Source organism: Notolepis coatsorum (assembly GCF_963971535.1).
Source record: "Notolepis coatsorum genome assembly, chromosome: 17".
Lineage (NCBI taxonomy): Eukaryota > Metazoa > Chordata > Actinopteri > Aulopiformes > Paralepididae > Notolepis > Notolepis coatsorum.
The window spans coordinates 41,850,730-41,878,272 of record NC_140181.1 but is presented as its reverse complement, the minus strand read 5'-3'; the positions used below and the strand labels follow the sequence as shown (position 1 = coordinate 41,878,272).

The 27,543-nt window shown below is 40.2% G+C and overlaps 1 protein-coding gene across 9 annotated transcripts in view; it reads left to right on the top strand.

Moving 5' to 3' along the window:
• csde1 (cold shock domain containing E1, RNA-binding) overlaps positions 1-27,543 on the top strand; it is a 65,977-nt gene that overhangs the window by 30,192 nt on the left and 8,242 nt on the right. For 8 of the 9 annotated variants that reach the window (XM_084333715.1, XM_084333718.1, XM_084333717.1 and 5 more), the window contains 7 exons: positions 80-220; positions 3,202-3,366; positions 14,114-14,221; positions 14,421-14,599; positions 15,213-15,325; positions 24,468-24,587; positions 26,766-26,944. In XM_084333715.1, coding sequence (XP_084189841.1) covers positions 80-220; positions 3,202-3,366; positions 14,114-14,221; positions 14,421-14,599; positions 15,213-15,325; positions 24,468-24,587; positions 26,766-26,944 — 1,005 coding nt within the window. The remainder of the gene's footprint in view (positions 1-79; positions 221-3,201; positions 3,367-14,113; positions 14,222-14,420; positions 14,600-15,212; positions 15,326-24,467; positions 24,588-26,765; positions 26,945-27,543) is intronic. The other variant, XM_084333719.1, reaches the window with a different exon arrangement.

The window sequence follows — 27,543 nt, the reverse complement described above, 5'->3', positions numbered from 1 at the left end:
AGAGGGGCCGGGCCGTTGCACGTTAGGTTAGCAGAGTTGCATCTTCACTCCTTTCTCACCCCTATTTTCTATCTTGTAGGGTGTGATTGCTGCCATGCGCGACGGCTTCGGCTTCATCAAGTGTGTGGACCGGGACGCCAGGATGTTCTTTCACTTCAGCGAGGTCCTGGAGGATAGCCAGCTGCACATCTCTGATGAAGTGGAGTTCACCGTCGTGCCCGTGAGTCCTATAATTTCGGTATATAAACGCTAGAGATGGGTAAAACTCACAAAATTGCTCTTCGACACTGGGAACTATTCGAATACTATCGAAAACCACAACCATAAAAGTGATTTATTTTAAGATAATTGCGAACGATAGATGATCAAACAAGCTAGCTAGCGACCTGTACCCAGCATGCCGTTCACCTGTGTAACAGTTAATAGGGTCCCATCTCAATACACTATACAGTGTAGGTGCTGGTAAAAACGAGGGAAAATATATTTGCATCAACTACTAAATTTATTTTATTTAATGACTCCGAAATCTATGCCCATCCCTAATAAACGCAATCTTTTGTCACATGATTAATAGGCAGGCAAGTCATTTGTTATTTTTCTTCATTTTTACCAGCAATGCCCCACCATTTCTGGAACGCCTTTAATTGTATGATACCACTAGGGATGCCCCCCGAAACCAGGTTCTAAATTAGAAAAGTATTCATAAGATCCGACGTTATTGGTTCTGCTATCTGTAGTCTCTCTCTGCCTGCGCGAGGAGCTGTGCTGTGCTCTTACACACACACACACACACTCACTCACTCACACGGGTGCTTCAGAACAACTCAAGTTGTAGGCTACAGACAGCTCTGCTCTCATCATGGCGGACAGAACGAAACGTTAGAAAGTATGGGTATATTTTACTAAAGTCGATGCCGACAACGGTCATTGCAACAAGACATTTGCCAGTAATGTATAAGCACTGGTACTCGTCAGTGTGGCCGGTGGGGGCTCCGGTAGTTGAGTCTCTCGAGTAGAGTAATGGCCGACATTCCGGAAGTAAAAAAATGAAGAGCTTCCGATTGGTGGTAAGAACAGCAGAGGTGGGTGCAAGCGGTGTGATGTAATTGGCAGAATCGACTGTCAATCAACATTTTTCTGTTGTGGTCTACCTACCTGACATGCATTACAAACTCATAACAAGTCTTGAGCTAAACAAGTTAGGTTATGAAAGCCACTGCCAGTGAGTATTGTTTTGACTTCAGCAATAATCATGAGCATTATAAAATAAAACACACATGGCATGGTGGAATACCATAAACATATTTCTTGATGTTTCCTTTTTTCAAGTAAGTAAAGAGACATGTAGCCTATTTATTTAATATTTTATTTATTAATTTTATTATTTTATTTGTTGCCATGCAACTGTTTGTTTGAACTTCTGTTAGCATTTTGCTGTAAAACTAATTGTTTAAAAAAAAATTAATCGTATTTGTTGTTGATTATAAAAAGTCTATAATTCAGACATTTAAAACATTGCTGCTGAAGAAATGATATTTATTTATATTTATATAAAGTTATATAAAAGAATAAAGCAATATCGATTCTGTTCTTAACCCTTTAATCGCCAAGGACGACTTTAGACGTCATTGCTCGCCATGCTTAATCTGCCAATGACGTCGTACAGCGTCTTTGAGATCAATATTTCAAAAATCTGTCATGGCAATCATATTTCACCCACGGAGACTTGAGACTTGCTGTTGATCTCCTCTCAACTCTCCAACGGTTCAAGACCGCCATCTGGTGGCCGATTGGCGAATTGCCAAAACCGCAAGTGAGCGGGCGGAAGTGGTGCTCACCCATATTTCGTCCGGCCACTCGCTATCGCTAGTGGGACTCCAGCTTGATACACTGGATAGCGATCCGTTGCCAATAACTCGATAAACAACATGATTTGGACGTATATAGTATTATACAACCTGGAACTGGACCAACTAGATCGACATCCCATAATAGCGAACGTTCTGCTCCACGCTGATCGCTCAACGCTACGAGGAAGCTGCGGTGAGTTTCAGCGTGTTTGATTATTATTATACATACACACTGCTCCGATCAACATATCACCCATACTAAATAAATGATTTAACGTTGGCCACGGACTTATAAACCCCCCCCCCCCCCCTCCCCCTCCGGTCACCAGCAGATGATGAGGCATGACTTGTAGGACCTTGTACAATTGACATTTTTTATCTGACGTCAATCGGTATCAAACTACCTTTGATGATCTAATATATGTATTTAGGGCTATAACATGTTCTGCAGAATGCTGCAGAAAACGATAAAAACATATTTATACTTTAGACCGTATTTTAGTATGAATATGTGAATGAAAAAGTAGAACGTTGCTACATCCTAAACGATGGATACTTGACGTTGAATGGGCCATAGTAATGTCAATTTAGCAATACAATTTAAAAAATTATAGCCCTGCAAAGAAGGGGAACATCTCCATAGACAAATAGAGCTGGCAGAGGATGGTATAAGGATGGATATAAGCATGGCAGAGAAAGGGTTAATTAATTGGTTTTTCTTGCAAAATCAAAAAGAACCGATAAGAGTATCGATAAGAGTAGTAGTATCGATAAAATCCTAACGACCCATCCCTAGATACCACCATCTTCACTCTATCCTGTAGTCTATAGTATCCATGTGTATTTGTGTAAAGTCTTTTAAATATTTTTTCCCAACATTATAATAGTTGTATAATGCTGTATTGTATGTATCTGTGTATGTGAGAGGGATATGCGCATGTGTTTGTGCATAATGTGGGGGGGGGGGGGGGGGGGGGTAATTTTTTTGTGTAGCTACCCTATATAGATAGGTTTAAGAGGGAAGGTCGCTTATAAGCCCTTGGTTTTTTTTACCTTTCCTGCACATTTTAACTGTTCTTCTATTTACTTATTTTATCTCAGAATGTATGTTTGTAAGTGTAAAGGAATAATAATAATAATAATAATAAAAAAAAAAAAAATGGGAATGAGTCATATGGCTTACACTGCAGCATATACTGGAACTGCCCGTGAACCTGGATCTGGATCGCACAATATAAATCACCATCATCCAGTAGCACTGCTACAAAAAATAAATGTAGTGTAAACCTCAACATTGATGTTTGAAGAACAAACCAGCTAAAGCCATATCTCTTCTCTCTCTATTTGCTAGGACATGCTGTCGGCCCAGAGGAACCATGCGGTGCGCATCAAGAAGCTGCCTAAGGGCACCGTGTCTTTCCACACCCAGTCTGAGCAGCGCTTTGTAGGCGTGGTGGAGAAGGAAGCTGTGTCAGCCGTCGCAAAGAACGCCAGTCCCACCAAGGGCAAGGAGAAGGTATGATGTCTCTAAAGATCATGTATCCAATGGCCTTTTTATTGTACACATTTTACCTTTTCTGCACCTTCCTTTTTGACCTTTTCTCCACCATCCCTGTCTGATCTCTTTTATTATCTTCCCATCATGATGCCAAAGCGCCACTACATTGTTATCTAAAGGGTTACTCCACTCGTTTTAAGAAGCACGTTTGATTTCAGTTCAGTCCACCCAAAAAGCACTTAACACTTTTTAAAGGAATTGCTAATTATTTTGTAGCAATACTATTGCAAATCAATGAGTTTGTAATAATTTCTCTAAGACGTCGCATGTCGTACCTTCCAAATGGCTTTCAACTGTTGTACAACCTAGTTGACTAAAATATGGTTTTATTTTTTAATAGTTTTGTTCTTCAGATATCCTTTTTAAAAGAGAAATGACTTAAGCCCTAGCCCTATTTTCTGAAAATCCGCCTAAAATACATAAGTAAATGGAATATTGCTCCACTTCTACAAGGTCCATTTGCATGTTATTGGTAATGGTATCTAGGGACATCTATGGATCTCAGGGATTGTATTCCCAGTGTCAGAAAATATTGTGTCCGTTACTAGGCTTCAGTAAATTGTGATTAAACAAAGGAGAATATGATTTTTCTTTGCATCTTTGACGGTGAATAACACCATGCTAAAAATTACCAGACTTGGGGCGCCCCAGTGGCGAACCACATAACGCGCTGAGTCGCGGCACGGCCGAACCGGGTTCGATTCCCAGACCTGTCGTTATTTGCCGAATGTCTTCCCTCCCGCCCACTGTCTCCCGTTCCTCCTCTCTCTCTCTACTGGACTGCCCAGTAGTAAAAAGCGATGAACGCAAAAAAAAAAAATCTAAAAATGACCAGACATGGAAAACTGAGCAAATGGACAAACGACAAAAAATCTAAGCAAATGAATAAAGGGAAGATAGATGATTAAAGTTTTCTGAATGGCCCTTTGAATTAAATGATGTTATATGGACCTTCCCACCATCAGAAACAACACGTTTGAAGTTGTTCCCGTCTACAGACTGAGTGAACGCAGAGTTGGATAGTTAAGTAGTTTATTTTTTACCCATAGACGGTGCACATTAATCATCTTCAGTTTCCTCATCAATGTAAATGTGCCAGAATTGGCTAATGAACTAGTTCATCTGTAGTCCCTGCCTACCATGCTTTATGGTGTGGGAGGAAACCCACGCGAACACAGGGAGAACATGCAAACTCCAGGGGTTCAAACCCAGGACCTTTTTGCTGTGAGGCAGCAGTGCTAACCACCGTGCCAGATAGCGCTATATTTCACGTTCAGAAGGAGCTGGATCGACAAAGCTATCATTCAACGTTATTGAAGACCAATACATCCTTAAGATTACTTCCCCTAACCATTTCTTCACTACCACAACCCATACAGATGCATTTTGCGTTACATTTTCATTTATTTCCGGTTATTAATCACGGCACATAATGTGTTTTTAGTGCGTAAAAAAAATCACTTGACAGCCATAGGAAAAATCCATTTACTTCCACTAGCATTGTGGTCAAATGCAAATAATTTTGATAAATAAAAACAAAATAAAGAAGTGCTTTTTTATATGGACTCAAATGCTTCTTAAAATGGGTGACATACTACTTTTAAGACCATTGGTTTCAATGATGGCCAGTTTTAGTTCTAATATTAATTTTTGCTTTCTCCAAACCTCCTCCGACCTCTCATCCTCCTTCTCTTCATTAGAAAAGAGAAAAGGTAGGACATTGGTCTCCTGCATGATGCCATCTCACTCCTATAAATAACAGAGATTCACATGTCTCATTGATAAATAAAGAGATGCACATGTCATTGATGAATAAGATGCACATGTCTCATTGATGAATAAGAGATGCACATGTCTCGTTGATAAATAACATTTAAAATGAATAACAATTGAACATTTCTGCTGAATGTGTGCTGGTATATAGTGCATACATGATGAGCCACACTAACTAGCATAATAAATTATTTCCCACATTATCTAGCACTAACCAATTCGATTTCATGATCTTAAGGTTCTAACATAGATTGAGAGGATATGTAGAATGTGTCCTAAGCTAGACTTTCTAATGGGTGTCTTGTTTCTCTCGTCTCAAGGTTAAAGTTATAGAGAAGGTCAGTGGTTGTGTTCCAGGCTTGATGGCATCTTGGGTTTTCGCCAATTAACCTCAGGAATAGGGAGTCTTGATTCTCAAGCCCCTCCCTCCACTTAAAAAACAAACTATGTATTCGGCCGTCAATTTGCATTACTGAGTCCAACGTATATTTGACATCTTAGAATCTAACACTGATTGCCGTTCGTAGCAGATCCTTTGCTGTGTAGATGAAACTAATGCCGACAGTTGACGCTAACCAAATACTAACTGGGTGCTACAGAACGCCATGGTACTAGTCGGTGTAGCCTAAAGGTTCTCTGCCAATAACCAAACCTTAATACACTACTTGCTTTGAATATGCACCCTGCCTGCCTGGCTTTTATTTGAAGTATCCATACCAGTTTGAGTGAAAACTGTTGCTGGTTTTATACCTGATCAGTCCAGCCAGATCAGGTATTCATTAAAGGGGAATACCACCCATTTTAAGAATTTGCATGTTCTTCCCGTGCCCCTGGACAGTTCAGTCAATATTCGTGAACATGCTCGACTCCTGAATCTAGAAATCTGTGGTTGCTCCATAGACAACGAATGGGGCCATGACTTTGAGGCCATAAAATGTTTGTTCACTGACTGAACTGGCCCGGGCCACAGCTGATGTACATTCTTAAAATGGGTGGCATTCCCCTTTTAGACCAAGGAATGACTAAAATAGAGCCATATGAAATCTGTTTTATTATTTCCCAAATTACATTGAATTTTTTCCCAAATTCCGTTTTAATATTTCAGAATTCTGTATTTACCCCGGTAGCTTTTTATGCTAATTTTACCATCAGAAATGGTGTCTAATAAGTGGGAATGAATAAATGTCCACAATTGAATAAGATATAAGTTAACAGTCCATTTAATGTTTTTAAGTGCTGCAACTCAGAAATACAGTTCAATTTTACACAATATATTTCAAATAATATTGTGACAAAATAAAAATACACATTTCAAGTGTAAACAATAGATACAGCTAGCTACTACTGATGTAACTGAGGGGTACAATTCCCTGACTGTATTAAAGGGTATGGTATATTAAACCACTACTAGTTATGTACTTTAATTACTGGCCATACAGTACATGAATATATATGGTGAACACCCACACAAGAATACGGCAATGACACATAAAGTACTATTTAGAGGGTATTTATTATTATCAAGCAACGTTAGGTTACAGATTGAGAATTATACTCGCGCTTGTATGGCGAAGAACACACGTAAAGTAAGTCAAGAGCGTAAGTCAATGAGAATAGTATGAATACTAGGATGGGTCTAAACTGACGCCACCTGTGGCATAGCAATTACATAGGGCACACTAGTACCAGCTGGAGACACTGGGGGGTTCCCTCCGGGTGTAAGGCCGGCCGGGGTAGAGGAATGTTCGGGTACAAAGTCTGGGTCAACGAGGAATAACGAGGTTCCAGATACAGGAGCCAGTGCATGTACTCCCTTGATCAGTAGACAAAGCAACAGCTATAATCCAGTATGCTTGACAGCATGGAAGACAGCTAGCCAGCCTCTTCCTAGAGGCGGGCTCGAGTGATGATCCTCACGGGGGGTAGATCCCAAACGATAGTGGGGTCGACGGTTCTCTGCTCCAGCAGTCACGGTACCAAAGCAATATAATCCAACCAGAAATGGTTCTGCAGTCGCCGGTGTAGGTTCTCCGGTGTACATATCCAACGGTTCTCGTCTAGGACTCCTCGGGTGGGGGCACGAGTTTAGGCCGCCCAGCCTGGATAAGTGCACTAGCTATATACACGACGAACCGGTGGTAATGCTGGTCACTGAAGAATGGTAGCCGCACGATACACTATAAATGATAGACTATTACTTCACATTAGAATAAGTCGAACTCAACGTTACTGCGTTAAACTCTGACACTTTAGCAATCTATTCGCACGCGGTTCTCAAGGCTCTATTTAGAGGCAAAGTTGCTCACTTCACTGCACGTTGTCTCGTGGTGAAGGCATCAAGGTTTTAGAAGACAAGTGCTGCTGTGTACACCTGCGCTGTATTTATACGTAAGGTGAATTATCTAGTGCCAACCTCAGTTCTGTCTCGTATTACTGCGCAGACCCTGGACATGTTGAGACATGCCTGGAGTTGCCTTTGAACTTGCCGTTGGGGGCTTGGCCGTTGGCGCCTAGGGGTCGCTGTCCAATAGGAGAGCGAATATCACTCTGGTTTGTACCCAGGCAAAGGGATATTCCGTGTATATATACAAATAATATACAAGGGATATCAAACGATATACAAATATTATACAAGGGATCTCAAGCAATAAATATATATATTCGGTTTAATCTGACCCTTTGTAACAACTGACATTATCACAATGACAATGTCAGTAGCCTAGCTATATCTATTATATTGTGATGAAATATAGTAATGCATAATTTAGCCACCTTTAGTTTATAAAGGACAGTGTGTACTGACAATCATTTGCATTAAACAAATGGATGGGTGCACCAGATTTAGCAAGAAGCTAGCATTTCCATCTATAGTCCTATCAGGGCTCCAGAGTGCGACTGTTTTGGTCGCATTTTGCGACCAAATTTCAGTGCAGTGAGACTGGATGTTTTCCAGTATGTGTGTAATGTGTGTAGTGTCTTTTTCCCCGTGGCCCAATAGGGTAGATGTTGGGCTTGCGGCTCTGCAGATATACCCTACTCCCGTGGCCATGTGCGTTCTCAAAAAAAAAAAAAAAATCTCTGCCTTTGATTGGCTATAATAGGGCTGGGCGATATGGCCAAAAACGTTATCGCGATAAAATTATAAAATTATTTTCATATAACTCTATCGATAATTATCGTCGATATAATGTCTGTCAAGTTTAATTAACTTATGCCCGGCGCTGATGGACGGGCTATTAATAGACTTGTTTTTCTGCTGCGAATGTCTCGAGTTGATGTTGTCATCAGTCCTCGCACGTTAGCAGTTAGCCAGAGCGAGCAGTGTATCCCATGACAATGTACTAAATATCCCTAAAATACTCTGTTCCGCCCCAATACATTGCAACGACGTCCACCGTATACCACACACTACTATAACCGTGGCATCAGAATTCACGCCACACACATACTCGGCACGTAAATATATAAAATAGCGCCGTGCAAGCTAATTATCCTAGCCAGCCAAACTATACAATTGCGCCGTGCAAGCTAATTATCCTAGCCAGCCATATTTCCAATGTACTAAATATCCCTAAAATACTCTGTTCCGCCCCAATACATTGCAACAACGTCCACCGTATACCACACACTACTATAACCGTGGCATCAGAATTCACGCCACACACACACTCGGCACGTAAATATATAAAAAAGCTCCGTGCAAGCTAATTATCCTAGCCAGCCAAACTATACAATTGCGCCGTGCAAGCTAATTATCCTAGCCAGCCATATTTCCAATGTACTAAATATCCCTAAAATACTCTGTTCCGCCCCAATACATTGCAACGACGTCCACCGTATACCACACACTACTATAACCGTGGCATCAGAATTCACGCCACACACACACTCGGCACGTAAATATATAAAATAGCGCTGTGCAAGCTAATTATCCTAGCCAGCCAAACTATACAATTGCGCCGTGCAAGCTAATTATCCTAGCCAGCCATATTTCCAATGTACTAAATATCCCTAAAATACTCTGTTCCGCCCCAATACATTGCAACGACGTCCACCGTATACCACACACTACTATAACCGTGGCATCAGAATTCACGCCACACACATACTCGGCACGTAAATATATAAAATAGCGCCGTGCAAGCTAATTATCCTAGCCAGCCAAACTATACAATTGCGCCGTGCAAGCTAATTATCCTAGCCAGCCATATTTCCAATGTACTAAATATCCCTAAAATACTCTGTTCCGCCCCAATACATTGCAACAACGTCCACCGTATACCACACACTACTATAACCGTGGCATCAGAATTCACGCCACACACACACTCGGCACGTAAATATATAAAATAGCTCCGTGCAAGCTAATTATCCTAGCCAGCCAAACTATACAATTGCGCCGTGCAAGCTAATTATCCTAGCCAGCCATATTTCCAATGTACTAAATATCCCTAAAATACTCTGTTCCGCCCCAATACATTGCAACGACGACCACCGTATACCACACACTACTATAACCGTGGCATCAGAATTCACGCCACACACACACTCGGCACGTAAATATATAAAATAGCGCTGTGCAAGCTAATTATCCTAGCCAGCCAAACTATACAATTGCGCCGTGCAAGCTAATTATCCTAGCCAGCCATATTTCCAATGTACTAAATATCCCTAAAATACTCTGTTCCGCCCCAATACATTGCAACGACGTCCACCGTATACCACACACTACTATAACCGTGGCATCAGAATTCACGCCACACACATACTCGGCATGTAAATATATAAAATAGCGCCGTGCAAGCTAATTATCCTAGCCAGCCTTGAGTCCTACCTCTACCCAGAGGTGCAGCGCGGGTCTCCTTCGCTCTCGGCCATCTCCTTCACTGATTGGTTGTTAGTGCGTGTGCTCATATCCAAGCTTGGAAAATCGATGTATCGAAACTGCGACCACGTTTCATGTTTATTTCGAGGAAATAATTTATCGCGATAGTTATCGTTATCGTTTTATCGCCCAGCCCTAGGCTATAACACGTGCAAAAAAAAATCTGCCTCTGATTGGCTCTGATCATCACCCTGAAATTCGCATGGGCTGAATGACAAATAAACAAAATAGCCATCCTGAGCATCAACTTTCCGAATTGAAACTATAAATAGGCACAGTGTCTCATACTGGTTTCACAATACAACGTTTCCGAATGGACGTTTGGATTAAACAAAGTGTATGCAGTCATGCTTTCCCAGCGGAACACAAGCTGCTTAACGTTACACAGGTAAGTTATACACGTTAATTAAGCTATGTAACCAGGGGCGGATTTAGGATTGTAGGAGATCCGGGGCTTGGCCCAGATAGGTGCCCGGGTTAGCGGGTACGGATTTTTTTTTACTTCGACAACACAACCTTTAACTTATACCACCACCTTAAAGCAGACAAAAGGCACTAGAGAATACTTAAATTCACACCCTTTAATTAATGAAGCAAACTATAATAATTTATAATAATAATAATAATAATACACTGTTTGTATAGCACCTTTCATACAAGAATTGCAGCTCAAAGTGCTTCACAGCAGTACAAAAAGACAGGCATAAAATGAGCACAACATTGGCAGATCAAGAGCAATGCATAAAGAGCAGACATAAAGCATAAAATAGATGGCAGTAAAATAGACAAAGTCAAGGTAAGACATAGAACATTAACACATCGTTTTTCATATTAGGATCTAAGATCTAGGGTTAACTCGCCGAACGTTGAGCGGCAGGACCCCCGAAAACCAGAGTATAGTCGGGTTTTCATCGTTGTTTCTTTTATTCGATATTTCCATTCATAAAGACATGCCGGCAGCCTGTGTTATCACATATCTCAAAAGCTATGTTTCTAAGGTGGAAGAATTATGTTTTTGTCAACTTGTTGATTGTGAACCTGTTCCACCCCACGGGGACGGTACCGACCCCTTTTTGACATTATTATCATATATTAATATTTTTATGAGTGATGCAATAAATTAACGTTTTTAAAATCAAACGTTTTCAAGTATTATTATCACTACTATGTCACATACATGTAGAATGTAAAACGTTAGGTTGGCAATAGTTTAGCAATAGGTTAAAAGTGAGTTTATATCATTTTAAGTTTTTATTTTTCACTTGCGTTTTTGACCCGGAAGCGGAAATGGAAATGTTGAACCATGGGAATTGTAGTTTTTTTGCGGCCATTTTGAAGAGCGCCTCGCCAGCTATCTGCCAGCGTCGTAATTTCTCCAATCTACACTTCCTGTGGTCCGCTATGGCGTTTCAAAGTTCAGCGTTCTGAATGAATCATATCAATAATTGTTATGATTCGCGATAATAAGCTACAAAAGGTAACGTTTTTGACAAATATTGAAACGCAGTCAGTTTCTCCACACTATTGTAATCGTGTAGGAATAATTAGATCTGAAATTAGTTACAAAATGGTTACACTGTGGGAGAAATAAAAAAGTACAGTCGATTACATTAAATATCTGTATATGTTATTATGCATGCCTGGTGATACTATATCCAAATTGAACTCGGCCATTTGAAAGATACTATATGTATATATATATATATAAATGTGCGAATTGGCTATAATAAGGTAATGTATAAGCATATATTCTATATTCTATAATAATATTTCAAATTGCATTGTTCCGGATGGGAGAATTCAGTACTGTATATACAAAACCTTCAATTTTATCATCTTCCCTTAATTAATTTCCTTAGATCTTTTGTACACATGATCTCAAGATGGTACTGAATGAGCTCAGTGGCAGTTTTTTTTAAGTTTGGTCATTATTATCATGGTTTTATTCACTGTCAAAGATGAAAAGAAAAATCATAATTCATATTTTCCTTTGTTTCATCAGAATTTAAGCAAGCCTAGTAATAGACACAATATTTCTGACACTGAGAATACATTCATTGAGGTCCATAGATGTTCCTAGATACCAAGAATATGCAAATAGCCCTTGTAGAAGTGGAGCAATATTCCATTTACCTAGGTATACATTTTATGCAGATTTCACCTGGGGTGGATTAAAGCTTAGGTCTGAGTCTACCATAACACCAAGACTTAACTCACTCAAATACAGTTAGCAGCTGGATAGACTACAGATGGAAATTAGCTTCTGCTAAATCTGGTGCAAACATATTTTCATGTAACAATGATTAATTGTAAAAAGAAATAAAAAATTATATATATATATATTTTTTTTTTTGGAAAATAGATTCGGGCCTTTCAGAAAACATTTGGGGCTTGAGCCCAAGTAGCCACCCCCTAGCCCCGCCCCTGTATGTAACGTTAGCGCGCAGCTAACGTTAAGGTAGCAGGAACCGTCGGCCAACAAAGATGTTTCAACAAATGGATTCACAAAATGGATTATCATTCAAACGTTATTGAAGCCTCCCAGTAAGTAGGTAGGACCGCAGCAATGTTCTCTGTGAATTGAAAATGGGGGACCCTGATGTAAACAAGACAAACGTCTTTCTCTGGTCTGCATTCCCTTAACAATTGTGTGTATTGAGCCGTACTGTATTGTACTCATTCTGCAATCTGTTAATAAAGTTTTCATTCATTCATTCGCTATGTGCCTACAGTACTGAACTCGAAAAAACCTGCGAGTAAGTCAAGTACGCTGGAGTGAGGCGCGGACGGAAGTGGCCATAAAATATGCGAGGGAGGTGAATGAATGAATGAGAACTTTATTTAACAGATTGCAGAATGGGTACAATACAGTACAGCTCAATACACACAATTGTTAAGGGGATGCAGACCAGAGAGACTCTCTTATTACTCGGGATAATAAACCACAAAACGTAACGTTATTCGTATATATTGAAGTAGTTAGTTTCTCTTCCCTATTTTTTTTGCATCTAGCAACAATTAGATTTGAAATTAGTTTCAAAATGGTGCCACCCTGGCAAAAATAAAAAAGCTACTGTACATACAGTAGATTTTATTATCTGTTCTTATGCACGCCTGGTGATACTAAATCCAAATTGAACTCGGGCATTTGAAATATAAGATTTGGCACATCCATAAATGTGCGAATTGGCTATAATAAGGTAATTTATAAGCCTGTTCTATATTCTATAATAATATTTCAAATTGCATTGATCCGGATGGGAGAATTCAGTACTGCATCTACAAAACCTTCTGTTTAATCATCTTCCCTTTATTCATTCATTTATGATTCAGATTTTTTGTACACATGATCTCAAGAAGGTACTGAATGAGATCAGTGGCAGTTTTTCATGTCTGGTCATTTTTAGCATAGTGTTCACTGTCAAAGATGCAAAGAAAAATCATAATTCATATTCTTTCATCACAATTTAAGCAAGCCTAGTAATAGACACAATATTTCTGACACTGGGAATACATTCACTGAGGTCCATAGATGTCCCTAGATACCAAGAATATGCAAATGGACCTTGTAGAAGTGGAGCAATATTCCATTTACTTAGGTATGTATTTTAGGCGGATTTTCAGAAAATAGGGCTCCGGGCTTAAGAGGTGGGGTCTTCAAGATGGAAAAGTTGGAGCTGCGCCAGGGAGACTGAAACATTTTAAAGTGACCCAAGATTCCACAATGATTTTGTGGGGACTGGATATGTTTTCAGAAACTATGAATACTACTGTTGGATAAAGATGGTGTCCCATGGATTCCTATGAAGCTGCACCATTTTTTTTTATTGCAGGTTTTGAGCGTTCTCTGGTTTAGAGAGCTGCTGCCTGCTGGTGATCACAAATATTGACTGCACAGTCTCACACCATAGGAGAAGAACTGCACATTCATTTTTGCGTTGATTGGTATTCTCACTGTGTTGGGTTACAGGCCCTAACCCTGGCCACTGATGGTGTTTGTAAGATCATCTAATCCTTTAGTTTGCTGTTGTGTGTCTGTTTCTCTAGGAAGCAGAGGAGGGAGTGGTTGCGTATGAAGACTGTGGAGTGAAGATGACTGTATTATACCACACCAAGGACCTGGAGGGAAATGGACAGCCACAGGTCGGAGATAAGGTATGGAAAATACCCTCAGCTGTTGACTGATTAATCCATAGTCTGAATAAAGAGTGGTTAGTTTGACATTAAATTAATCTCTCAAATCAGTTTTACCACTACAAAACCGAAACCGTGTTGGAAAAGGAGTTTGTTTCCTGTGCAGAAATGACTGCACGTTCATACAGCACTAAATGTAATGTGCTTGCTTGTCCTCTAGGTGGAGTTCTCAATCAATGAAGTGAAGAGGACTGGCCAGCAGAGCGCTGTCTCCATCAAGATCCTCAACCGCACCGTCACCAACTCCAAGAGGCTCCAAGGATTCGTCGCCACACTGAAGGACAACTTTGGCTTCATCGAGACGGCCAATCACGACCAAGAGATTTTCTTCCACTACAGGTAAGAGTTGCGTGTCCTGAACTGGTGTTGTGGTCTGAACTGGAGGTATGGTCAATTAATTTGTTTTAGGCACTGAAAGACATTCGTAACTCATTATGGCAAATAATTTATTATTTTACTTGGATACCATGTCTATAAATATTTATGTAAATGGATGTGAAATGTTTGCTTTTGATGCTCAACTCTCTTGTATAATACACTCAACTCTGTCTGAGATCTCTTTTGTCATGTATTGAAGGGCATTTTATGTCTGAGATCTCTTTTGTCGTGTATTGAAGGGCATTTTCTATGTCTGAGATCTCTTTTGTCGTGTATTAAAGGGCATTTTTTTTTTTTTTTTTTGTCTTTTCAACTACATTTGTACTACATTATTCCCATACATTGTGGTGAATTTTATTAAATCTTTATTTCAACAAACTAAAATAGGTAAAACAATATTAACTTAAGATGTCTGAAAAGGAGTAGGAAGACGTATAAACATATTAAACCTACCCTTTCTCTACTACTCTGTGCTGCTGACGACTCTGTGGATTAAAGTTCTTAGCTTATTCTTTGACCTATTCCAGTCTGTGTAATTGGCCTCGGTGTAAAGACGTGTCATGTTGTGTTCCAGTGAGATGTGTGGAGACCTGGAGAACCTGGAGCTGGGTGACACTGTGGAGTACACTCTGTCTAAGGGCAAGGGTAACAAGGTCAGCGCTGAGAAGGTCACCAAAGTAACAGCAGGTAAGAATGAGCGTTTACATTACAACAGCATTTACCCCTTAGTGCTGGTGTATGTGACTCACTGAATGCTAATTGTGTGCAGGGCTTTCTGGGGAAATAATTTGCCTAGCTTAGCACAATGAATGGAAGCGGACATGACTGGTTAGCCTTCGGAAAAGGTGTTAGTTGGACAATGCCTAGGCTAACGGGTCATGGCCGCTTCCATTCATTGTGCTAGGCTAACATGCAGCCAGATCGCTTTCTACTGAGAGGAAACTGGTATCTATCATCTTGTCTCTCTCAGGAGAAGACAAGCCAGTGAATGTTGGCGTGTTCCTTAAATACCTAGCCATATTTTCAGAAAATGTACATAAGTATATGCAAGATTGCTCCACTTCTACAAGGTCCATTTGCATGTTCTTGGTATCTAGGGACATCTATGGATCTCAGGTAATGTATTCCCAGTGCCAGAAATATTGTTTTACTAGGCGTGAGTAAATTGTAATGAACCAAAGGAGAATATACATTTTCTTTTTTCATCTTTGATGGTGAATAACACTATGCAAAAATTTACCAGACATGAAGAATTGCCACTGAGCTTGTTCAATACCTTCTTGAGATCACGTGTACAAAAAAATCTACCGTAAGCAAATTAATAAAGGGCAGATGATTTACAGGAGATTTTGTAGATACATTACTGAATTCTGCCATCCGGACAGTGGACACATGCAATTTTAAATATTAATATTAGGGATGTTCCGATATTGGCTTTTTTACCTATACCGATATTGTCCAACTCTTAACACTTTGAGTGCCAGCGACGCGTTTTGTCATTAGTTCATGCCGACCTTTGAATGCCACCAACGCTATATAGTGTGTTTATGTCTTTTTTTTATTGACGATTTGAATTCATATTTCATCAATCGAGCCTCACGCTAGTGTTTCAGAGTCTCTCTGAGCTCAATTGGGAAGATACCGCCCCCCTATCGGGGGGGGGGGGGGGGGGGGGGGGCAGTTTCCTCATTTTACTTTTCCGTCAAGCCAACTGAAGAGACCCGAGTTGATCGCCGGCCATCAGAACAGTGTAGATTATGTATTTCCAGCACCCAACGCTGAATCAATAAACGCGATCGATATTTGGAATGGCGATCAGGAATTGGAATAATCTTTTTGGATAACATCTGATCTGAGGTAAGGAATCTATTTTACCAGTCTTGGGGTAATCGGAGCTTTTTTCACAGATATATCAACTTGTCCCATATGTGTGTGTGTGTGTGCCCTGATCAGAAAATGAGAGAATCGATATTTCAGCCCGCTTCTAGCCCGATAATCTAGCGTTTATTTGAAAACTATTCATAAATAGGCCGAAAAATTACAGTTTTTGTGTATGCCAGAATATTCCAGTAAATGCCGTTTATCACTGAATCTATATATTTTCTTGAAAAACGAGGGCTTTTCAAAATGCTATAAAACGAAAATTAACAGATTATATTAAAAAAAAAAAAAAAAATCATTGATAAGCGACGGGCACATTAGACACAGCCATAATTTAAGACTGAGATTATGCATACTTTTGACAATAAATAAAATCTGAATTTGTTCTTACTTGCTTGCCTGGGTAAATGAATGAAAAAATATATATAATTTTTTAATTTTAAACGGATACCGATCATTTCCGATATCACATTTTAATGCCTATCGGCTGATAATATCGGACATCTATAATTAATATGGAATATAAGGCCTATAAATTACCTTTATTATGGCCAAGTCACACATTTATGGATTGGATAGTTCAATCTGGATTTTATACCACCAGGTGCCCCTAATGGGGCAGCAAAAACCGTGAATGAAATCTACTGTAAGTACAGTTACTTTTTTATAATGTTAATTGCTCCACCGTTTTTTGCTAGACGTTCACAGAAAGGTAGAGAAACTAACCGTTCTATTTTATGCCTAACGTTCAGGTTTGTTCCACCCGTGAGTGAGATATGATCTCTAATAATCATTAAAAAAAAGAGAAAAAAATAAAGCTTCACACTAGAAGAGGTGGGAAGTAGTTTTTTGAAATTCGAAAGCCCTGCGTCTCTTCTCTCAAAATAATGCATTCAAGTTAGGTTGCGCCAAGTCCTACACTTAATCATTGGTAAAAAAAAGAAATGTAGTGCTGAAAATATTTGACTGCTGTTTTGATAGGGTTAAGGGTCTTTACGCTTGGCTACATTTGAAAAAGAAACTCAAACGTTCTGTATTGATGGATTTATGGCGTGATATCAATCTCGTACCAGACCGCTCGGGCTTAAGAGGTTAAGTTAACTGCCTTCCAAAACTGAGCCGGGTTTGTGTAGGAACTTGAAATTAAATCTAAGTAGTAATCTGATTTTGACTTTCTCATAGCTGTGGTACATCTGTTTCTGAGCTGTTCGTTGCGCGCATTTGCTTCCTACTTGCCGGGCTAGGGAGCCCTGAAGTCTTTTTTTTTTTTTGATCCACTTTTTCTCCCATTTTTCTAATTTTCTCCCATCCCAATTTCGTATCATCCAATTCAACCCTCCCCTGTCACGAACGCTGTTTCTTGCCTCCCACAAGCCGGCTGCAATGTGGACTAAGTCATACATAGCACAAGTCCCCTCCGGTACTTGAGGTAACAGCAGTCTCATCTTTTCACCTGCGCAGCTCGATCTCTGTGTCGAGGAGTAGCGCGTGGGAGGCTCACGCTGCCCCCGACACTTCCTGATTCTACTGCGCAGGCGCACCAACCGACCTGTAGGAGTCGCTGTCCACAACGCCCGATCCCCACCCTTCAGTTTCCCTCCCCGTAATACGGCCAATGTGTATTACTGTGGACGACCAGCTAAACTGAAAGCAAATGTGGAGCGCTGGGATGGAGCCCTGAAGTCTTATCACATGCTTCCTCCGATACATAGGAGACAGCCAGCAGCCTCTTTTCACCTGGCAGCGAGGACTCTCATTGGGTGAGTAACGCGTGGGAAGGCACACTACCTCACCCAGATCCCTTCCTCGCTGTGCAGGCGCCCTGACTGACCTGTAGGAGTCGCTGTTTACAACGACCAAATTACCACCCACCGGCTTCCCTCCCGCTGACACTGCCAATTGTCAGTATGACGACCGGCCAAGCCGGAGGCACCGCTGACAGCTGGATTCGATACCAGTGTCTCTGCGGTGGTAGACAGACGCTTAGTCCGCTGCGCTACCCGGCCGCCTCGCCACTGATTTCTCAAAACGATTTGATTCTGATTAAATTAGATTCAATGCTATAAAATTTAAATGGTTCAAGGAACCCTCTAACATTGCATTGTTAAAAATATTGATTGATTTTTATTTATCTCAAACAAATGCGCATAACCATCACAACAAATTAATGAAGGCAAAAACAATATACATGTATATATCTATATACATACAAACAACATATGTATATGTACTATACACACACGCGCACACATACAAATAAAAATAAACAAACATAGAATTTGGTTCAAGAAGGGGCAGAAAGAAGCAGTGCTTATCTAGTCCTGCCCCTTCCTTACATCACACAATTCAGATTCTTGCTCCATCTATAGTAAATGATAAAAAGTATTTGCAAGGAATAGAATGTCATAATCGTAAGAAGTAACAGTACTCCTCTAGATTTTCCTCTTTCATGTATTTGTTTAACACTTTCTTTGCCAGGCTTATGTACATCATTATACCATCCTCTGCCAGCTCCATTTGTCTATGGAGAAGTTCCCCTTCTTTGCAGGGCTAAAACTTTTTAAATTGTATTGCTAAATTGACATTACTATGGCCCATTCAACGTCAATTATCTATCGTTCAGGATGTAGCAACGTTATACTTTTTCATTCACATATTCATACTAAAATACGGTCTAAAGTATAAATATGTTTTTATCGTTTTCTGCAGCATTCTGCAGAACGTGATTTATAGCCCTAAATGCATTATATTGATGATCAAATACAGTTTGATAGCGATCGGCGTGAGATAAAAAATGTCAAATGGACGTGCTTCTAGAAGTTACTACTTATCATCTGATGTTGACCGGATGGGGGGGGGGGTCGTTTATAATTCCGTGGCCAACGTTGGATGATTCATCTAGTGTGGGTGATATGATCATTAGAGCAGTTTGTATCGAACACGGTAAAAAAAAAACGCTGAATCTTACCCCAGTCTCCTCGGGCCGTTGGGCGATGAGTGTGGAGCAAAAATATTCCTATTATGGGATGTTGAAATATGCGATCCATCTCCAGGTTGTATAATAGTATATACGTCCAAATCATGTTGTTTATCGAGTTATTGGTAACGGATCGCTATCCATTGTGTCGAGCCCGAGTCCCGGGACCTATAGCGAGTGGTCGGACCGATTTTGGATGAGCACCAGTTTCCGTTTCCGGTTTGGGTGATCTGCCGATCGGCCACCAGATGGCGCTCTTGAACCGTTGGAGAGTTGAGAGGGGATCAACAGTAGATCTCAAGTCTCCGCGGGAGAAATATGATTGTGATCACAGATTTTTGAAATATTGATCTCAATGACGTGTTACGGCGTCATTGGCAGAATTAGCATGGCGGGGAATGACGAGGTAAGGCATCCTTGGCAGCCATAGTGTTAAGTGTTTGTTTATAACTGCTTTTACATTTTCTAATACTTTTACTCATTTGTAACGTCTCATGCAGGTTGTTCCAAAGTGACACCCCACAGACGGATGTGTTGCATGTTAAAAATATCAATGTTTACATTAAGAATTGACTCGAGCAGTTACATGATTGCACTTTTTATTGGAACATTAAGTGGTTTCGTAGATTTGTTGTATTTCCACAATCATTATCTATGTCTGTCACTATAGCCAATGGAAATGCTGGAAATTGTCACATAGGCTGGGATAACCAATGGAAAATGCCTATCCTGAGGCCAAACTTGATTGCAGACCCCTGGTCTACACCCTCCCCAGACTGGCAGTGGGGCAATGCGCGCAATGACCAGGAAGGGAATTGGCATGCATTTCGGAAAATATTACCAAAAACATATCAAACACTAGAAACTGAACGAATGCTATATGTATAACAACGTTTAATTCATTCAAATCAGTACTTGCTTGATCACCTCAAAATGGACGGTCCACACACTATTCCTGGCAAGAATTCAGGAAATGCTCCGGTCTCTCCAAACGTCAACAGACTTTTCAGACCAATCCCTAGCAGCCGTGCCTGGGACTTCCGGAAAACCAAAATTACCATATTAACTCAATCAGCGCCAGAGGACGCTGTGTACTGTGTGGTTAAAAGGCCAGCGTTCTAAAGTATAGGAATACATGGCGGTGTTTGCAGGGCTATAACTATTATATATTATAGCTATGGATACAATACTATTGCCCATTTGACATTGAGTATCTATTGTTCAATATGTGAAAAAAAGAAAATGTCATCCTTGGGGCGCCCCAGTGGCGAACCACATAGTTCGCTCAGCCGCGACAGTTCGCTCAGCCGCGACACGGCCGACCCGGGTTCGACTCCCGAACCAGTCGTTATTTGCCGAATGTCTTCCCCCCCCACTCTGTCTCCCATTCCTCCTCTGTCTCTCTCTACTGGGCTGCCCAGTAGAACAAATAAAGCGATAAAACGCCACAAAAAAAATATATAAAAAAAAAAAAATGTAATCCATACATTCCCGTTTTATACCGTGGTGAATATAAGTGTGGTTTTAGGGTAATTCATGGGAGGCTGGTAATGGTCCCCAACGTGTATTGTACTAAATGCATTGGCGTTCCGTCCCTACACACGCTACAATAAAAAAATCGAATGCATATGATGGGTATTATGTTCCATCATGAATGCATGAAAGGGGGGGGGGGGGGTCGTTTTTTTATGCTTTGATCGTCACCAACGGAATATGTTATGGACTAGCGTTACACACATACGCTTGGATGGCAGTGAAGGCATGCTTTGATCAACGCAAGATTGATATCATATAGCCCTTAGCTTGACTAGGATGTGCCCCAAAAAGAATATTCCAATTATCTGATCGCGAGTCCCAGTATTGGTGTCGATCGTGTCGCCAACATAATCCGCCATACATCATCCATCTGGAGCATTTGATGCTCCTCAAGCCGATTGGGAAGACCGTTCCCCCTTGCCCGACATGGAAAAGTCCGCCCGGATATATATAATCGACGTACAGCCCAAGACACAGAGTTTCAAAGGGTGCTCGATACCGCCGCCTGGTAGGATGCGGCCGGTATTGCACTTTTGCGATCTCAGACTCATTCCCTATGATAACACCAGGCTCCCTGGATGGATAATGAATGGAAATATTGAATAAAAGAAATAATGATGAAAACCCGACTTTTTTCTGGTTTGGCACTCAAGCGTTGGTCCTGAATGAGTTAACACTTTCAGTGCCACCAGGTGGCGCCAGAGTTAGCGCTTGAATGCCCATCCACTTTAATGTTAACGTTAATATCGCCTAATCTATGTTTTAAATTATGGCTATGTGTCTAATCTGCCCGTCGCTTAGCAAATAATCATTTTCCAGTCAGTGCTGTCAAGGCAGATTGGTTTTTTATCGCTTCATTTCCGTTTGAGAGCATTTTGAAAAGCACCCGTTTTGAGGTAAAAAAACAGCCCATTCTGGGCCATTCTGTGTTAATCGTCTTTTACTGGAATATTCCAGAACGTTGAGATTTGTCGGCCTATCGTTTTCAAATAAACGCTAGATGATCAATATTATACGTACACGCACGCCCATTCGAGCCGCGCGCTGATAATCAGCAGTGTTCATTTCCTCATGGATTTTACAGTGAAACCGATAAGAGGACATTTCACAAAACAGCTTATATCTTCATCAAAATTAGTCTGATTATCCTAACACTGATAACATAGATTCCTTACCTGACATCAGATGGTATCCAACTGGTATATTCCAATTCCTGATCACCATTCGAAAAAATCGATAAGCTCAGAGGATCCATAATGAACTGTGGTAACCCCGGCTGCATCAGTTGACTGGAAAATGTGGAGTACAGGATTTTTTTCCCCCATCCATTTTCATTGAGTCCATTCCAAAATCCCTTGTCATCTGGGAGACGATAGGGGGCGCTTTTTTCCACATCTGATCGCCGGCGGCTCTCGGGTAGACTAGGGTAGGCTCGCGTGATGCAATATGATTTCAGATCGCTTAAAAAAAAATTAAAATCCGAGAAATCTCGTGAGTGGCTTTCAACGTAATATTAATAATTCCGAGAAAACTCGTGAGTGGCATAGAAAGTGTTAAAGGGACTAGGGTTGCACGGTATACCGGTACTTTATTTTTATTTTTTATTTATGCATGCGAATGCCTTCCTATTGGAGCACAGCGCTGCTGTCAGTGGTGACGTTGCGCTAGTTTACCGGAAGCAACGTTCTGGAATGAAGAACAACAAACTCTAGTTGAGACGGGAGCTGGCATTGCTCGTCCGGCGAGTGTTGACATCGGTGGCATGACTACAGTACTGATGTGAGCTACTGTCTGTAGCGCATAACGTTAGTTATCATAACCATCGGCAGTCACAGTGGGGATCTTTGTTGATTGGCGTTGGCTGGCTAGCGCATTTTGCGTGGAGTGGACTCGGCTAGAGTTGGCTTGTATAGCTAGCGAGCTATGGTTCTGGTTGGGGCTGGCTGCGATTGTCGATGGTTGTGGTGGCTGATGTTGCGTGCTGCAGTGGCTCCCATCGGTGCTGTGGTCGTGTCGTTGGTGCCAACGTTCGTTGGATGGGCTATGCTAGCTCTTGTGACTACAGTTCCTTATAAGAGCATTAGAAAATGTCCACAATGCTATTCGCAAGAATAGAAAATAAATTGAAAAGCCTAATAATAAGCTATACACAGCCTAAACTGCCATGCTGAAAGCTAGTAAACACAGCATCCCCTGTTTGTTGCCTACCCACAACAGAAATTAATTGATGCACACGTGCATCTCATCTCTATGGCTTAGTCACAAACGTGATTTATACAGACATTTGACAATTGCCCATTAATGGTTCATACATACTGTATAAAGACAACGGAAATCTATTTTATTTTTGTTAAACAGCCTACAATATGACATAACCTAGTTCTAGAATTATGATAAGGCTATAATCAGTCTCACTCATCAAAATGTTTTCTATTTAACTTATGGTATCTCAAACAAATTAGGCCCTCTGCTATGACAAATGTATAATACAACACTTGTATGGACATCTGTATGGACCAAGTTCCAATATATATACAGTTGAGAAAGCTGGGTTCAGAATCCTTGTACAGCAACTGTTTTGAGTGCAAAAAAAGTTATCCAGCATTTTGAATGCCATTGCTTTTAATTAAATTTTATTTTATTCTTGTCATTGTTGTTTTAAAATAAAGAACAATAATGACATCTGAGAGATTTTTCCTGATTTTGAGGAAAAGTATCGAAATTAATATTGGTATAGTATCGAAACTAAAATGTTGGTATCGTGACAACCCTAAAAGGGACAGTTCTTACCTTTTTGAAATTCGTTGAAATGGCACCAATCAAACAAAAAATTAAGGCATGCTGCTAAATTGAATGACAGGAGTGACGATGATGTCTGTTCCAAAGAGTTAAGCAGAGTTGACATCTCATGCGAAAACCAGGGTGCTATTCTCTTTAATTCTGAGTCTCTTGAGGAGCTTGTTTATCTTTCAAGTTGGGTCTAGGTGGTTACGTTATCGCCTGTTAGGTTTAGGTTACCACTGGCTTCCTTTAGGTGAGTTCCTATTTAGCCTGTTCAAGTTAAAATCTCACACCACAAATAGTTCATAATCAGAAAAGCGAGAAATGAGGTTTGCTAGAATGTCTACAGTTTCTGTGCTACACCTATTACAACCAAAAAAATTATATTGAAAAAAATATATATTAAAGTGTTTACATTAATATAAATTAATATTGTGGTTTACATGTTGCAGGCACGTATCCCCTCCCTACTTCCCATTTCCCCATGTGGATTGTACCTGATTGGATAAATAACATGCTGGAGCTGTAGTGTGATATCTTGTGGCTGAATGTCATCTATAGCACCTTTTTAAAACTCTGACAAGTTCTTGTCCCTTTTCTTCCATTCTTGTGAAGAAAAGGATGTTGGAGTGACAGTGATTGTCTTGTTTTCAGTGAACGGTGCAGGGGAGGATGTTGGAGTGACAGTGATGCTGGGGAAGGTAGTTCGTCCTCTGCGCAGCGTGGATCCCTCTCAGACGGACTACCAAGGGCTCATTGAGGTCACAGAGGAAGGTGGGTCTGAAATACTCAAGGACCACTTAAGCAGATTTTCAACTAATTCTATGAACTTGTTATTTTGATTGGTTTCTAGGCGCGTTCAGCCTCATTCAAGTCGCCGCCATCTTTAAATCAAGAAGACGTGGGAATGGGAGAACCGTATTGACACCCATGTTATGACTATGAATTGCATTCATAAATGGCTTGGGGATGGGCACAAGTAATGTTTTCCCAGATCAAGTACACGCATGAATTACTCAAGTCATGGTCGAATAATTGTTTGGGGAAATCTGTTTTTAGAACACATCTTAAAAGAGTGGCAGCAGCAATAACGAAATATTGCACAGTCACACACACACACACGCATTTCAATTAGGGATGCACCGAATGGGAAATTCTTGGCCGAAACCGATACCGAAAATGGGAGACAGTTGGCCGAATGCCGAAAGCCTGAAAATGATTAATATAAATATATATATATAAGGAATTTTTATTTTTATTTTTTTGCTACCCGACTATGGCAAAATACATGATTATGGCAAAACTTGACTTAAATAATATTAATAATCACTATTATGGGCCCATAAAACATTTATTCAGCACTTTTGAATGCATACATTAATTCCAGACTGACTGCTGAAAGATTGTACAATTTAAACATTTTCTCTTTGCATACAACAAAATGTGCATTACAGTCAAGTGCATTTTCTTTTCTCTGTAGGATAACTACAACAAAATGCATTCAGAACAAAGCCAAGGTGCTTTAAAACTGCATAAAGATCTGCATAAAGACACACACACACACGAGAGGTGTTGATGTACTTGATGTTTGTTGTGTTGCATATTTGAAATAAACTTCAATCAAATCAAACCCCCCTTCTTAAAAACGAAAACCTGTGTTTAACCTAGCCATCTATAAAACATCATGCTAAAACTGTGAAACTAATGTCCTACTCCGCTAAAGAAAGAAATACATAGCAAACATGACTCAGTTATGCAATAGTGCTGCTGCTTTTTATTTTGTTAAAATCTTTTAGTTAATGAGACTAAAAGACTACAACGATTTGATGACGGCTTCCTGTCCTCACATTTCCATTTCCGGTTTAACGTAAAATGTTCAACAACAGATTGCTGCTATTTAAACACTTCATGGAAACGGAGTAACGCTAACGTTATGTCGAGTTCATACGTGTAGTGTAGTATGAACTCGACATAACGTTAAGGTTACTCCGTGTCCACTGTTGCTGCCACCGTTGCGTCACAGATGGATGGTACACTGTTAGCTCCGTAGCTAATCCGCTCCTAGAGACTACCGATAGCAGTACCGTTAACGTCGGAGCTTATCACCGGTTTTTCTAATTTAGTTTAGAACCGGGTATCGGGGGGGCATCCCTACTCCCAAGAGGAGTTAGTTATCACAGGCTGTAGAATGCAGGAAGAGCTGCCAAGCTGCTCACGTTACACGTTGCGCATGCTATGTCTGTAGTCGCGTTTTGATTACGTCATCACAACAACACGTTATTTGACATTCGGTCATATATTTTCTGTGCTAAAACCCTTTCGGCCGAAAGAGCCTTTTTAACCATTTTCGGCCGATAATTTTCGGTGGCCGAATTTTTGGTGCATCCCTAATTTCAATGATTCAGGCAGTCATTGTATATACGAATTTGTCAAACTCAGAGAAATCTGTAATTTGGTCTTGTAAACTATTTAATCACTGCAATATTTGTATCTGCAATTTTTTCTATTCATAATGATATGGGCAAAATATATCTATTTTTACACATTTTCACTATCAGTCTTTTGCAATTCGCTTTTTTGTAGCTATTTCTTGTGTTATCATTTCAAAATATTTCTTTCAATAATTTGAATGAATTAAATCCCAATAGCTTTGTTTTTATTTTAAACTACTTTTCATCCTTTTATTTATATCATAAAGATATTGTTTTGTAGCAGTTGCTACAAATGTTTTCAATGCAGGATAGCTTGATCATTTTATCTTGAAATATAGCTGGGATTGGTCAAATGTTCATGGCGTTAAAAATATTGCAGGATTTTCTGTGAATTTGTGTTAATAATATCTTAACATGAATAGGCACTTCCTTATCGTTCCACCCCATCAACAAATATGGTGGCCGTGTGAATAAGGTGAATGGCTCTCAAATGACCCCTGTTCTCTCCCTGCTTGTATAGGTGGAACTAAGGGCCCAAGTTATCCCTTTGGCATCATGGGTATGTCTAATAAGGCAGATTGTCTTCAAAAAGGAGAAGTGGTGAAGTTCCAGATGTGTACGGTGTCTCAAACGGGGCAGAAGATGGCCTGTAATGTGGTGCCCCAGCGCAAAGCCTTGGTGGAGTGTGTCAAAGACCAGGTATTTTAACACTGATGTTCTCAAAACGTTCTTATTTTGGAAACTACTTTCAACATGGAAATTATACAACGTTTTGGTGAAAAGGAATAATATTGCTGTTCAGTCCAATACATGGAACTAGATTACACCTTTGTACATTTGTCATTTCACATAATCTTTATTAACCTCTTAAGCCCCATTTTCTGAAAATCCGCCTAAAATACACAAGTAAATGGAAGACTGCTCTACTACAAGGCCCATTTGCATGTTCTTGGTATCTATGTATTCCCAGTGTCAGAAATATTGTCTATTACTAGGCTTGCTTAAATTGTGATGAAACGGAGGAGAATATGAATTATGATTTTTCTTTGCATCTTTGACAATGAATAACACCATGCTAAAAATGACCAGACATGAAAAACTGCCATTGAGCTCGTTCAGTACCTTCTTGAGATCACGTGTACAAAACATCTAAGGAAATTAATTAATGAAGGAAGATTATTAAACATAAGGTTTTGGATACAGAGCTCTGGATGCCCTGTGCTCATATGACTACAAATCATCATCATTCGGTGACGCCGGCCACTAATTCAAAATGGCGGATCTCCGTGAAAATATAA